Source organism: Erinaceus europaeus, chromosome 19 (assembly GCF_950295315.1).
Source record: "Erinaceus europaeus chromosome 19, mEriEur2.1, whole genome shotgun sequence".
NCBI classification, from domain to species: Eukaryota; Metazoa; Chordata; class Mammalia; order Eulipotyphla; family Erinaceidae; genus Erinaceus; species Erinaceus europaeus.
Window position 1 is genome coordinate 23,950,119 of NC_080180.1, and position 14,380 is coordinate 23,964,498.

At 40.8% G+C, this 14,380-nt stretch overlaps 1 protein-coding gene across 5 annotated transcripts in view; it reads right to left on the reverse strand.

Annotated features, from left to right (window-relative positions):
- Nucleotides 1-9,911, reverse strand: part of RBBP5 (RB binding protein 5, histone lysine methyltransferase complex subunit) — a 49,553-nt gene extending 39,642 nt beyond the window's left edge. For 2 of the 5 annotated variants that reach the window (XM_060178693.1, XM_060178690.1), the window contains exons 1-3: nt 9,740-9,911; nt 4,304-4,329; nt 3,284-3,456 (exon numbers count right to left, since the gene is read on the reverse strand). In XM_060178693.1, coding sequence (XP_060034676.1) covers nt 3,284-3,456; nt 4,304-4,329; nt 9,740-9,758 — 218 coding nt within the window. In that variant the 5' untranslated portion in view covers nt 9,759-9,911. Of the gene's footprint in view, nt 1-3,283; nt 3,457-4,303; nt 4,436-9,739 lie in introns of those variants that run through there. The other 3 variants (XM_060178691.1, XM_060178692.1, XM_060178694.1) reach the window with 3 other exon arrangements.
- Nucleotides 9,912-14,380: the final 4,469 nt, after the last annotated feature.

Consider the following 14,380-nt stretch of genomic DNA (forward strand, 5'->3'; position numbering starts at 1 on the left):
CTAGTAATCAAGAATTTCTCCTCATGCTTGTGTACCCAGGGCCTAACAGTAGCTGGTGCGTAAATTCTTGTTCAAAGTGTGCTGATGAGTGCTTCAGCAAAAAAAAAAAAAAAAAAAACAACTTCAGAGAAAAACTGTACAAATACATGAAATAGTCATGCAGCAGAGAAACAAACAAAAATGTAAATGGTTCATTAAAATCTGGTTTATCCAACAGAAGATATAAAGTCGTAAAAAGTTTTTAGAGACTATGTGAACAGGAAAATACCTGAATGTTAGTTAGGCAAAGCACAGCACATTCACTGTTTCTAAAAACTATCTAACATATCATAAAATTCATATAGTAGTAATATCCACATGGGGGAAATACTGGAGATACTATTCCTCTACTTTGTTGTATATTCCAAAATTTTCTAAATAATGATATATTTTATAGAGAATTTTTTAATAGAGATAGAAATTGAGAGGGAAGAGGGAAAGGAAGAGAGAAACACCTGCAGCACAGCTTCACCGCTTGTAAAGATTCCCCTGTGGGAGAATTTTTTTTTTTTTTTTTCAAGAACAAGGAGCCACTCACTGTCCTAATCCAACTTTCTAGCCCCTTCCTTTACTCTGACTATTCTCTCAGACTATATCCTTATCCAACTTCAGGCTAGCTATCAAACTCAAGCAAAATCACCATAGTTGTATGCCCCCAGGAACATGCCTAATATGGACTTCCTAGCTTTCTTCTACCGTAAGATCCCTAATCTCATCTGCTCTAATCCTACTTTTTGGTTCCTGTTTATTAACTATTTTGTCTCAACTTAGGTCATGTCACCTTCCCGACACCAAGTTACAGATGCTACCATGACTCCATCCCGACTTCTCTGGGCAGATGACCTCACCAGTGTGTCCTGGGTCCTCTCACCTCCAGAGCACCGGCCCACTAGAGAAAGACAGAAACATGCTGGGGCTATGGATCAACCTGTCAATGCCCATGCTCAGCAGAAAAGCAATTACAGAAGCCAGAACTCCTACCTTCTGCAACCCCAAAACAATCATGGCTCCATACTCCCATCGGGGGAGAAATGATAGGATAAAGATAAGAGGGCTCTGAACTCCAGCTCCGCGGGCACCCAGAGAGAGAGAAGGAAAAGGGGAGGGACATACAGAGGTAGTAATGCTGTCCTGAGTGGCTTGGAAGGGAAAAGAGGATTGGATCAGAAAAAAAAAAAAGAAAAAAAAAGGGCGGGGAGGCAACTATGTATAAATGTGGACAAATAGTTGTAGAGATGATGATTGGCCCATGTCTTCAACCTTAGGGCAACTGTGGTGGACTGCAGTGGGGAGACTGAAGATTCAGAACTCTGGTGGTGGGAATGGTGTGGACATGTAATTTTGTAAAATAAAATTAAAAATTAATTTAAAAAAAATTTTTTTAAATTCCCCTGTGGGTGGAAACCAAGACTTGAAGCAGAGTCCTTACACATGGTAACATATGCGCTCTACCTGATGTACCACCACTTGGCTCCAATGAAATCTTTTTTTAGTAGTTAGAAATTCTAAAATTACATTACTATGATGGTTGTAAAACTCTAAATAAAACAGTGAATTGTATAAATTATTTGGGTGAATTTTATAGTATGCCAAATAGATATGCATGTGTGTATGTGTATGTATGATGTGTGTGGATGTGCAAGCATGTATGCTAAAAATTATGAATCACGATCCAGGAGGTGGGTAAGGCAATGGATTCTCAAACATGAAGACCATCATGAGCTGGATCACTGGCACAGCATATCAAGAGACCAGATGTAAGAGTAATTTATATGTATTAATTACATATGCATCAGTAGTAATTAATATGTATTTTTTCTTTTCAAAGTTTTTTTTAAGAATTTTTAAAAAATATTTTTTTTATTTATTCCCTTTTGTTGCCCTTGTTGTTTTATTGTTGTAGTTATTATTGTTGTCGTTGTTGGATAGGACAGAGAGAAATGGAGAGAGGAGGGGAAGACAGAGGGAGGGAGAGAGAAAGATAGACAGACACCTGCAGACCTGCTTCACCACTTGTGAGGTGACTCCCCTGCAGGTGGGGAGCCAGGGCTCGAATCGGGATCCTTGGTCCGGTCCTTGTTCTTAGTGCCACCTGCGCTTAACCCTCTGCGCTACAGCCCGACTCCCCAAAGTTTATTTTATTTTAAAGGGAAACACACATACACAGAGTGACCAGAGTACTGCTAAGCTCTACCTTATTAGTGGTTTGGGGGAATGAACCTGGGATTTTGGAGCCTAAGGCAGGAAAGTCTTTTTGTATAACCACTAAGCTGTCTCCTGCACCCTGGTAATTTATATTTTTTAATATAAATTAAAAACAGCAGGTTTAAGTTCAGTATATTTGAGTGATTTCAGCTGAATATATTTAACAGGAAATTCTAACAATTACAATTCAAGGAAGGAATGTGTTTGTGACGATTAAAATTGCTGGAATTCAAGAACTTGGAAAAGATGTCTAGCTCCTTTCCTAATCAAGATTTATTTTACTTTTTTTTTAAAAAGGCTTGTTTATTTATGTCTTTTTTAATTTGATATTAATAGTTTGTTAAAAGATTGTAAGATTACAATGTATAGTTCTACACCACACCCACTATATCCCCACCATTCCACCTCCCAAAGATAACTACCATAGTTCTCATACGATTTAGCAACAAAGGGTGGAGGTAAATAGTATAATGGTTATGCAAAGAGACTCTCATACCTGAGGCTCTAAAGTTCCAGGTTAATCGCCCAAACCACTATAAGCCAGAGTTGAGCAGTGCTCTGGTAATAAATGAATAAATAAATAATTGACTGACTGATTAATTGATTGATTGATTGATTGAAAGATCCAAACGCCATTCAGGCATGTGCAATACTACTAGCACCAGGGATTAAATTTAGAGTGTCACAACAGAAGTCCTTTGCTGTACTAGCTGAGCCACCTCCCTGGCTATCAGACTTTATTTTAAATGAAAAATCATTATTGCAAATACACAACATCTACAGTCTGCAAATACCTCATTTCTTTATTGTTACATTCTCAGACACAGACTGATACAAATCCCTATTACACTGAACTTCTCCTTAGAAAGGTGCTTAAAAGACAGTAATGGATTCTCAAGGTCTTCAAGGGGTAAAACTCTACTCCTAATGTCACAGTACTTGAGACACTAAATATTAAAATTTCCACAATAAGCTAACTAATTACAAAGCCACCATTCACCCACCCGCTATTTGACATATTGATATTAAAAGTCCTTACCATAAAGAACAGACTGGATGGATGTGTGCACTGATTATTTTAGCAATGCCTCTTGTCAAGAAATCCCAGATGACAATCCGGCCATCATTACAGCCAACTGCAAGCAGTGTGCCCCACCTGTTAAAGGTGCAAGTAAGGGCCATGCTGATACAATCCAAAGTCCCATCAGCTTCCTAAAAATTAAAACAAACACAAGAACATACACAATAACACCTAGGCATCAAAATTATTTCTTAAATGTTCTCTGTTATCTACTATATTTCTTTTGAATGTAAATTATAATGCATACCAAGCTAATATCTATGTAACTTAACAGTATATCTCAACAGCATAAAATTATTAAATTAGTATGAAAAAATACTTACAAAAGCTATCAGGATTTTGGAAAACGAATGTGATCGATACCTTATATTATCACTATGGCTTTAACACTTTCAAAGACATTAGAAAAAGCATGAACAAATTCATTAAAGCAGTTGGCTCTATAGCAATTAATGCTGGAACACATTCCAAAAATAGTAACACTTTAAAAAAAAAAGCTCTGGAGTATCTTACACGTGTAACATTATGGATGTCAAATTGTTTTCTAATTAATATCATTAGCAGCTATACTGAAAACATTCCAGGTATCACAAACTATTTTTAAATTTTAAAAAGTGAAGTACATTTATAACGTGTAACATTGACCAAAACTAGAAAGGCACTTGGGAAAATCTCGGCGTACATTTGTGAGAAGCTTTTGTCAGAAATGAACCACAAGATTTACATTATGGTACAATTTCCAGCCAACACTGCCTGTCTACTCTTCCCTTAACTCAAAAACTAAACATTTAGTCCCTTTTTATAGCAAAAGATAAGTCAATACTTACTGCTACTATTATAAAAAAAACTAAGACAAAACAAACAAACAAGAAAAAACAAAGAAGGTATCCAAATGCGTATTTCACTCAAACAGAAAAGACAGCAAGTTACCTTATCATACTTGGAAAAAAAAAAAAGACAAAAACACAAAACTCTTACCTCTGGATAGTTCTGCCCAAAGGACTCTGCAACAAAACAAAGAGAGTTGGTGGGCCCCGTGCAGCATCCCAGTACCCCTACAGCTCATGAAAGTCACACCATGTGATGGAGAATGACACTCTTTCTAGGGCTCTAGGAGGTGACAACTATTTTCACTAATATATCAAGATGGTGCCTTTTTTTTTTTAACTGTTATCTCTTAAGTGTTCTCCTGAGACTATGGCCTGTGACACTGCAACAGAGTGAATGTGTGAACGCAGAGACATGACAAGCCAGCTAACCTCTACTTAGGCAAATACTGAAGAGATTGGCAAAAAAGCAAAATGATGCCCTTCTCCCTTCTCACTAATTTTTTTCCTTTAGAAAATAGCTATTTTCCACATACAAAAAATTATTTATGGTGTGTGTGTGTGTGTGTAGCAACAATGTTGGAAGGGGAAAAAAATCGCACATACAAAAGAATAAGGTATCAATAACTTGGGATACTAGGGGGCCAGGTAGTGGTGCGTCCAGTTAAGTGTACACAGTACTATGAGCAAGGACCTGTGCAAGGACCCAGGTTCAAGCCATGTCTCCCCACCTGCAGCAGGGACATTTCACAAGCAGTGAAGCAGATCTGCAGGTGTCTCTTTCTCTGTCCTTCCCCTCTCAATTTCTCTCTGTCCTATCAAATAAAATGGAAAACAAAAAAAAGGCTGCCAGGAGCTGTGGCTTCATGGTGCCAGCACCAAGCCCTAGCGATAACCCTGGAGGCAAATAATAGTAGCAATAGTAATAATTATTATTAATGGAATTATTAATAATAATTTGAGCAAAATTCTGGCTAGAAGCCTTGCAGGAGTGCCAAGCCGTTTCCTCAGAAAATGCTCAAGACCACTTGCTGATTTCCCCTCCTCCCATTATCTACCAGTTATGTTACAACTAGATGACTTGGACTTGGTTTTAAAGATAACAAAGAAGGGCTGTGGGTGGGCAGGGGGAAATATGTCCAAAGATGGGAGTGCCAGAGGAGACAGGCCCTGGAGAGGCTTAATTTATACATGTGATAATTAAAAAAACATGACTTTTAAAGCAAAGTACACATTCACAAAACTGAGCACAAGAAAAAACCCTTGAACTAGATCAAGGACTAAAGGAAACACAGAAAGAGTATTAAAAGATCTATTAAAAACAAAGAAATATTTTTTGCATGCTGACTCAAAAAAAAGAGTAGCCTTATGGAAAAGAAACCTGACAGAACCTACTAAAAGTGCAGTCGTCTTCTCAACAGTCCCTCAATGGAAATCTAGTATTCATATACATGAACGAGGGACAAAATACGAGGTAATTTAAAGTATTCATCTTAGTGGCAAACACCAAACTGAAAGTAGGGTAAGCTCCCGTAAGAAAAAGAAAAAGGGAATCAGGCGGTAGCGCAGTTGGGTTAAGTGCACGTGGCACAAAGCACAAGGACCAGCATAAGGATCTGGGTTCCAGCCCCCAGCTCCCCACCTGCTGGGGAGTCGCTTCACAAGCAGTGAAGCAGGTCTGCAGGTGTCTATCTTTCTCCCCCTCTCTGTCTTCCCCTCCTCTCTCCATTTCTCTCTGTCCTATCCAACAACAACGACATCAACAACAATAACTACAATAATAAAACAAGGGCAACAAAAGGGAATAAGTAAATAAATAAAATCTTTTTTTTAAAGGCTGAATGAAATGAAGCAAGGGCAGGAGATAGCACAGCAGTTTTATACAATGGATTTTCATGCCTGAGGTTCTGCCATCCCAAGTTCAAAGTCTGGCATCGGCATCAGAGCTGAGCAGTACATGATCAAAAAAGGGAAGAATGGGGATGGGCAGTGGTGCACCTGGTAGAGCATGCACGTTACGGTTCATGAGGACCTGGGTTTAAGTCCCTGGTTCCCACCTGTAGGGGGCAAGTTTCATGAGCTGTGAAGCAAAGCTGCAAGTGCTTCTTTCCCTCCCTCTCAATTTCTCTCTATCTCTATCCAAATAATAGTTTCAGAAAAATTTATAAAAACAGAGCCTGGCGGTGGCACACCTGGTTATTTGCACACACATTACAATGCTCAAGGACCCTGGTTCAAGCCCCAGCTCCCCACCTGCAGGAGGAAAGCTTCATGAGTGGTGAAGCAGGGCTGCAGGTGTCTGTCTCTCTCCCTATGTCCCCCTCTCTTCTCAATTACTCTCTGTCTCTATCCAATAAATAAAAATAATTTTTAAAAAAGATTTATAGTTATATGGAAAACTGAGAAATGTTATGCATGTACAAACTATTGGATTCCCACAAAATATTCATTGGTTATGGCTTATTATATATAGTTACTGATACTTCTTTCCTCTAGCTCTGTGTATGTATCCAGGGCAAGGAGGATCCAAACCTTGATAAATGGGCAAATCAATTTAATGAACTCAACAAAATCTTAACAGGTTAGGATAAAATAGAAGATCCTGGCGGGAGTCGGGTGGTAGCGCAGCAGATTAAGCATATATGGCACAAAGCACAATGACCAAGGATGAGTGTAAGGATCCCAGTTTGAGCCCCGGCCCCTCACCTGTGGGGAAGTTGCTTTACAAGTGGTGAAGCAGGTCTGCAGGTGTCTTTCTCTCCCCCTCTCTGTCTTCCTCTCCTCTCTCCATTTCTCTCTGTCTTATCCAACAACAATGACATCAATAACAACAATAATAACTACAACAATAAAACAAGAGCAACAAAAGGGGATAAATACATAAATATTAAAAAAAAAAAGAAGAAGATGATGATCCTGGGTATGGTGTATTGTACCAAAGCATAGAACACTGAGAAAGGAGAGAGAAAGGGTACAGAGGGAGGGGCAGTGAGGTTCTGTTATATTTTGGTTAAGAAGGACATATGTTGGGGGTGAAAGTGTTCTGCAGATACCCATCATGAGAAATTGTACTCATGTGTCAACAACTATACTGTAAACCGTTAACCCTGCTCCCAATAAAGTGTAATAAGTTAAGTAGGATAAGAAAAAGAAGGTCGCGGGAGTCGAGGGGGTAGCGCAGCGGGTTAAGCGCACATGGCACAAAGTGCAAGGACTGGCGTAAGGATCCCAGTTGAGCCACCTGCGGCCCACCTGCAGGGGAGTCGCTTCACAGGCGGTGAAGCAGGTCTGCAGGTGTCTGTCTTTCTCTCCCCCTCTGTCTTCCCCTCCTCTCTCCATTTCTCTCTGTCCTACCTAACAACAACGACATCAACAACAAAAATAATAACTACAACAACAATGAAAAACAACAGGGCAACAAAAAAGGAAAATAAATACTTTTTAAAATTTTTTTAAAAAAAAGAAAGAAAAAGAAGGTCCCACCTTCAGGGGGAAAGCTTCATGAGTGGTGAAGCAGGGCAGCAGGCATCTCTTTATCTCTCCCTCTCTAACTCCCCCTTCCCTCTCAATTCCTTTCTATCCAATAGTAAGTAAATATTTAAAAAGCAAAAAAAAAAAAAAAAGAAAAAGAAAAAAGAAAAGAAATGAGAGGAGGAGGAGCTACAGAACTTGGAAAAAAGCAAAGATTGTATTTTGCAGAAACCTTTACGTAAATACGTATGCTGTAGTGAAAGTAAGTTTGAAAGAATCTTAACTATGTATCTTCAATGCACTCTCCTGACACAGCAAGGGCTCAAAATATGAGCACAGAAGTAAAATCAGGATCTTGAGGACCCATGTTAAGAAGACACTGTCATGTTAAGAAGACACTGTCATGTAGCCCCATGACAATAACAAACCTATAAGTCAGTATTTCCACAATAAAGTGATACTGAAATTTAAAAAAAAAAAAAAAAAAACAGTCTCACAAACACATCACTTCCACTCTTCATTTTACCTGAAAGCATTACTGTTCTAACATTCAGTCATTTTCCTTGGGATTTATAACTTTTATACCCAGTCTTATTTTTAATCGTTCATATTTCCAACACTAAATATTCTTTCTTGTGCCTCACTTACATGAACATTCTGTATCACTTAAAAAAAAAAACAAAAGCGGGGCCGGGTGGTGGCGCACCTGGTTGAGCGCACGTGTATGTTACAGTGCTCAAGGACCCTGGTTGAAGCCCTCAGTCCCCACCTGCAGGTGGAAAGCTTCAGGAGTGGTGAAGCAGGACTGCAGATGTCTCTCTATCTCTCTCCCCTCTCCATTTCTGACTATTTCTATCCAATAAATAAAGATAATAAAAAAAATTTTTAAAAACCAAAACAAAAGCCTCCTCCCCATGACTATTTTATTTGATACCAATCTATCTACCATCTTTTCTCCCTTCCTAAGTCTCTTTAAAAATGCATTTAATTGGGGGTCGGGCGGTAGCGCAGTGGGTTAAGCGCACGTGGCGTGAAGCGCAAGGACCGGCATATGGTTCCCGGTTCGAGCCCCCAGCTCCCCACCTGCAGGGGAGTCGCCTCACAGGCAGTGAAGCAGGTCTGCAGGTGTCTATCTGTCTGTTCCCCTCCTCTCTCGGTTTCTCTCTGTCCTATCCAACAACAATGACCACAACAAGGGCAACAAAAGGGGGGAGGCCTCCAGGAGCAGTAGATTCATAGTGCAGGCACTGAACCCCAGCAATAACCCTGGAGGCAAAAAAGAAAAAGAAAAAGAAAAGCATTTCATTAACTCTTTGCTCTACTTGATTTCCTACACCTCCCTAAAATCACTATTATCTAGTTTCTTTTCAAATTGCTAAATATAACCAAACTTCCCTGGGCAAAGCAGAATATCCCTTTCTGAACCACTCTATAGCAGCGTGTATGTAACATACCACAACAACCTCTATTCTACCTTTTCATGGAAGCACTCAAAAGTGTGTCCAGCTAAGCAGGGAGATTCGGAGCAGTAGTGCACAGGTCTTATGTTTATGAGTTTTGATCCCTGGCCTCACCAATAGCCACGTTCAGCAGTGCTCTAGCAATGAAAGAAAAAATATGTCCAGGTCCTAGTAAGTACTATACAAATATTAGCTATTACTATCATTTTCTTCTCTCAGCTTCTAAATAAATGCAACTGTCCAAGATTCAGGTGTGTTCCTTCCTGCCCCTCCCACTTCCTCCCTCGAAACTGTCATCTTCTCACAAAGTTACAAGCCCCTGACAATTGTTCAAAAATTTCACTTCAAGCCTCACTTCCTCTGATTTCCTCCTCAACAATCTAATAGGACTTGAGAGCCCGTGGTCCTTGTAAATGAAAAGCATGTCACAATTTATCTGTCCCTACCATACCCCGTCAGACCTGGAAGTGGCAATGCCTTGGGCTGCTCTCTGCCTGGGCTGAGGCTGAGCTGAGGCTGAGCTGCTCCCCGAGCAGCGCCTGATGGTGCAGAGCAGCACGGTGGTCCCCTAGCTGCAGCCAGAGCCCCTTCCCGCCCAAGCTCCCTCCTTCCCGGGACTGAGAGGTTCTGCGAAACGCAGTCACAGCCCTCCTCACCCAGCAGCTCGAGGTTCATCCCTGAGAAATCTGGTCTCCCGGTCTCAGCGCCAGCAACGACACCTTCTCGCCAAGCTTCCTCCAAGACCTGGTCTGTGTGCAGGGCGCTGCAATCACCGGGACCAGCTCCCGAGGCTTTCTGACTTAGAAGACCCCGCGACTTCCGCTTTTCAGCCCCGCCTTCCTTGTGCGTTTCAAGCAGGCTGTCCACGTGTCTGCCTAACCGAAAGGAAGAGCACACGTCCTCTCTGAATAATTTTATGATTACATTGTTTAAAGAATAAGATGCTGTCCTCACTGGGTACTTTACGAACTGCGAGGATTTGAGCCTGTTCTCCCCCCGGATCGCGAAAGTGAGCGCGAGATTTCAGGCATATCGTTAGACTATGAGTCCTAGCTCTGTTGTGTGTTCTGCAGCGCGGTCCGGGCCGTCTGCCGGGAGCGCGCAGGGAAGGTTCCGGGCTAAAGGTCAGCCGCTAAGTGAGGCCGCAGCTGTTCCCAAGGCGCGAATTCACCTGCCGGAAAGCCACTGAGTCCACAGTAGTGTAAGTGTGCTAGACCTTTCTCCAGCGTTGCCCAGGATACTGAAAGTGAAACGAGAGGGGACTGGAATTGGCTGAAACTCAGGACCGTGATGAGACACAAGCAAAATTCTACACACATAAGCGCCTTTCGACTGTGTATGCTGTGGGCTAGTGCAAAGAGAGAGTGATGCAGTCGCTGCAATAATAATAATAATAATTATATATATATATATATCAAATCAGAGCCCCGTACTTTAATGCCAGCAGCCCTGGCACGCTTGGAAGTATTTATACTCTGTGCCCGTTTTCTGATGTGTAAAATGGGTAAGATACGGAATTAATTGTGAAAGTTAAATAGATTAGCACACAAAGTATTAGGACGGCAACTGCCAAGTCTATGTCTGCTCTTTGTTACACTTTTCCCCCCAAATTATCTCCCTTCATTAAGACTAGTGGGGTAAATAGTAGCTCCAGTTGACGAAATACAGTAACTGAGACTTAGAAATAGCAGACAGGTTTTATTCCTCCACGTTTCCAAAGCATCATTAAAATGTCATCCAAAATACAACAGCATATAGGGGCATTTCTGCACAGTCTTGTAATCATTCATAATCATTTCTCTCAAACACTGCCAATTGAATAGGTGGAAAATGTCATTGTCACATTTATTTGGTAATGACGGCAATCTGTAGAATTTTTAGCAAAGAAAAATATTATTATATTCATATGTAAGAAAGAAAACAAAGCTAGGGAGACAGCATAATCGTTATGCAAAAGTCTTTCATAGAAGGTAGGTGATATAATGGTTGTGCAAAGTGACTCTCAGGGCCAGGCGGAGGTGCACAAGGTTAAGCGCTCACATTACAGGGCACAAGGGCCCATGTTCAAGCCCCTGGCCCCCACCTGCAGAGGGAAAGTTTCATGAGTGGTGAAGCAGAGCTGCAGGTCTCTCTCTGTCTCTGTCTCTCTCTGTCTCTCTCTCCTTTCCTCTCCTCTCTTCTCTCCCACCCTCCCCCTGCCCTCTCAATTTCTCTCTATCCAGTAATAAATAAATAAATTTTTAAAAATAATAAAGTGGTTACCATGCCTAAGGCTCCAAAGTCCCAGGTTCAATCCCTGCACACCAACATAAGCTAAAACTGAGTAGTGCTCCAGTACAAAAGAAAGAAGAAGGAGAAGAAGAAAATAATATCCTCAAGATATCAAATAAATTTTGGGGGCCAGGTTGAGTGTACATGTTACAATGCACAAGCGACTGGGTTCTATTCCCCTGGACCCCACCTGCAAGGGGAAAGCTTTGCAAGTGGTGATGTATTCTGCAGATGTCTGTCTCTCTCCCTCTCTTATCACCCCTTCCCTCTCATTTCAGGCTTTTTCTATCCAATAAATAAAGATAATAATAAAAATGAATATCCTTAATTTTAAAAAAAAAGACTTTAATGTCAAAGCTCTGGAGTCCCACATTAAATCCCCAGCACCACTGTAAGCCAGAGATGAGCATACTCTGGTCTGTCTCTGTCTCTTTCTGCATCTCTATGATTTAAATAAACAAATATTTTTTGGAGTAGGGCACCAAAGTAAAAATCTCTGAGTTGAGGGGATGAGACACAGTCTTTTGGTGGTGGGAATGGTGTTTATGTACACTCCTATTAATTTGTAGTCATACAAATCACTATTTAATTAATATGAGAGGTGAAAATTGATTGTCTCAAACTTTTTAATGCACAAACCATAGGCTGAGTCTTTGATATGTTGACTCTCTTAAAAGCTTAGACCAGGGAGAACAGAAGCAACTGGTGGCACAGCTATATACAAATAATGTCAAAGGACATAAATTATGGTGATGTTGTATATGATACAGCAAATCCTAACAAAGGGATTTTTCAAAGTTAACCCAATTGCCAACTAATCTGATAATAGCAATAATTATCTATTACCTTCTTAAACCCTAAGATAGCAGGAACCTCCCGCTTCCTCTATAGAGCCTATTATTCCCCCCAGTCCTGGAACCTATAGGGTGGGGCTCACTTTCCTGCATGCCTCTCTCAATTCATACCAAATAATATTGCATCTACTGATCCCAACCTAGGCAATGCAACAAGTACCACCTCAGCATGCTTCACTTCAAACTGTGTCCAGAGACGTCAGGTGTGGAATGTTAACCCTTCAGTCTCATTATTCGGGTGAGACTTGTCCTTTCATAGGATTCTCTAATTCTATTCCAGATGGTTCATTTCCAAACAAAGTCCCCAAACCTAGATATAGACCAGGTCTTGTGAGATAGAGCATATGTTCACATGTATCCATAAATTAGAGAAAAATATATACCTGAAAGCAAAAGTACACAGTAGTCTGTAGTGAGTGAGTATAAAGTTCATCATGAAATAGTGTCTACTTAGACTACTTAGATACCCTTCTCACCTACTTCCTATTACACTCCCTCACTCACTCCAAAGCTAACCTTATCAAAGCAGGGACTGCAAAAGCTGAATAAGGGCAAGAGACTGGCAGCTAGCTACAAAATGGAGACCCCCCCCCAACTCTTCATCTGCACTATTCCAACCTTTAGGTTCATGATTAGTTAACAACTTGTTTGGTTTTTATATGTTAATTCTCTTTTCAGCCACCAGGTTCCAGATGCTACCATGATTCCAACCAGACTTCCCTGGACAGACAACCCCAACAATGTGTCCTGGAGCCCCACTTCCCCAGAACCCTGCCCCACTAGGGAAAGAGAGACACAGTATGGATCGACCTGTCAATACCCATGTTCAACGGAGAAGCAATTACAGAAGCCAGACCTTCCACTTTCTGCACCCCGTAATGACCCTGGGTCCATACTTCCAGAGGGATAAAGATTAGGAAAGCTATCAGGGGAGGGGATGGGATACGGAGTTCTAATAGTGGGAACTGTGTGGAGTTTTATCTCTCTTATCCTATGGTTTTGTGTTTCCTTTTTATAAATAAAAAATAAAAAACTTAGCACACTTAAAAAATAAAATATTTTAAAATAAAAAGTGTGGAGTAGGAACTGATTAAAGGAATGGAAAGCAGATTACTGAGACAGTCTGTTGGAGAAGTGAGGAATCTGTGGAACTGCAAAGGAAAAGAAAGCTATGCATTCAATGAGATATAGGAAACAGAATCTATAGAATCTATGGGCAAAATCTCTTTATGTAGAAAATAACAGAGGTCCATCAGTCTGGCATGACTTATGTTCCTACTTTGGGTGACTGTCAGGGCAGAGAACACAGGAGGAAAAGTTTTGGGGAAGTAGATGAAGAGTTCAGACATTGGGACACATTAAGGGTAAGGAACCTTGAGAAATTCAAGTGACCATATAATGTTAGCATTAAAAGAAGAGGTTTAAGCAGAACATTTAGTTTTAGAATTGCATCCACATTCTCTCATATTTCAAAATCTTTAGGAATATTACACTCGATTGTATCTCATTTAGCAATGGCTACCTTAGAACTAAGAATTAAGTTAACAACATCTTATAACTTGTGCTGTTCTTTTTTTAAAACTTACTATCTTTATTTATTTATTTATTTATTTATTTATTTATTTATTTATTGGATAGAGATAGTCAGAAATGGAGAGGGGAGAGAGATAGACACCTGCAGTCCTGCTTCCCCCATTTGGGAAGCTTTCCCCCTGCAGGTGGGGACTGGGGGCTCGAATCAGGGTCCTTGGGCACTATAACGTGCGCTCAACCAGGTGCACCACCACCCGGCCCTGTGCTGTTCTTTATTTAATGAAAAACAGTGTAAATTGTAGGCTTAACATGACAAGTTTTAGTTGGAGTTTATTAGTAGTGCCAACTACAAAGGAAGATTCCCAGATAGGAGTGTTGAAGGAAAGAAAGAGAAATTTTACAGTCTTCCTTCTTGGTTTGAAGCAATTTATACTTATCAGGGGCTGGACAATGGAGCAACGGGTTGAGGGTTGAGCACACAAGTTATCATGAGGAAGAATCCAGATTCAGGCCCCCGGCTTCCATCTGCAGGGGGGAAGTTTCATTAGCAGTGAAGCAGCACTTGAGGTGTCTCTCTTTCACTCTCCCCTTTTAACTCCCCCCTCCTTGTCCCCACCTGTGGGAGTAAATAGCATAATG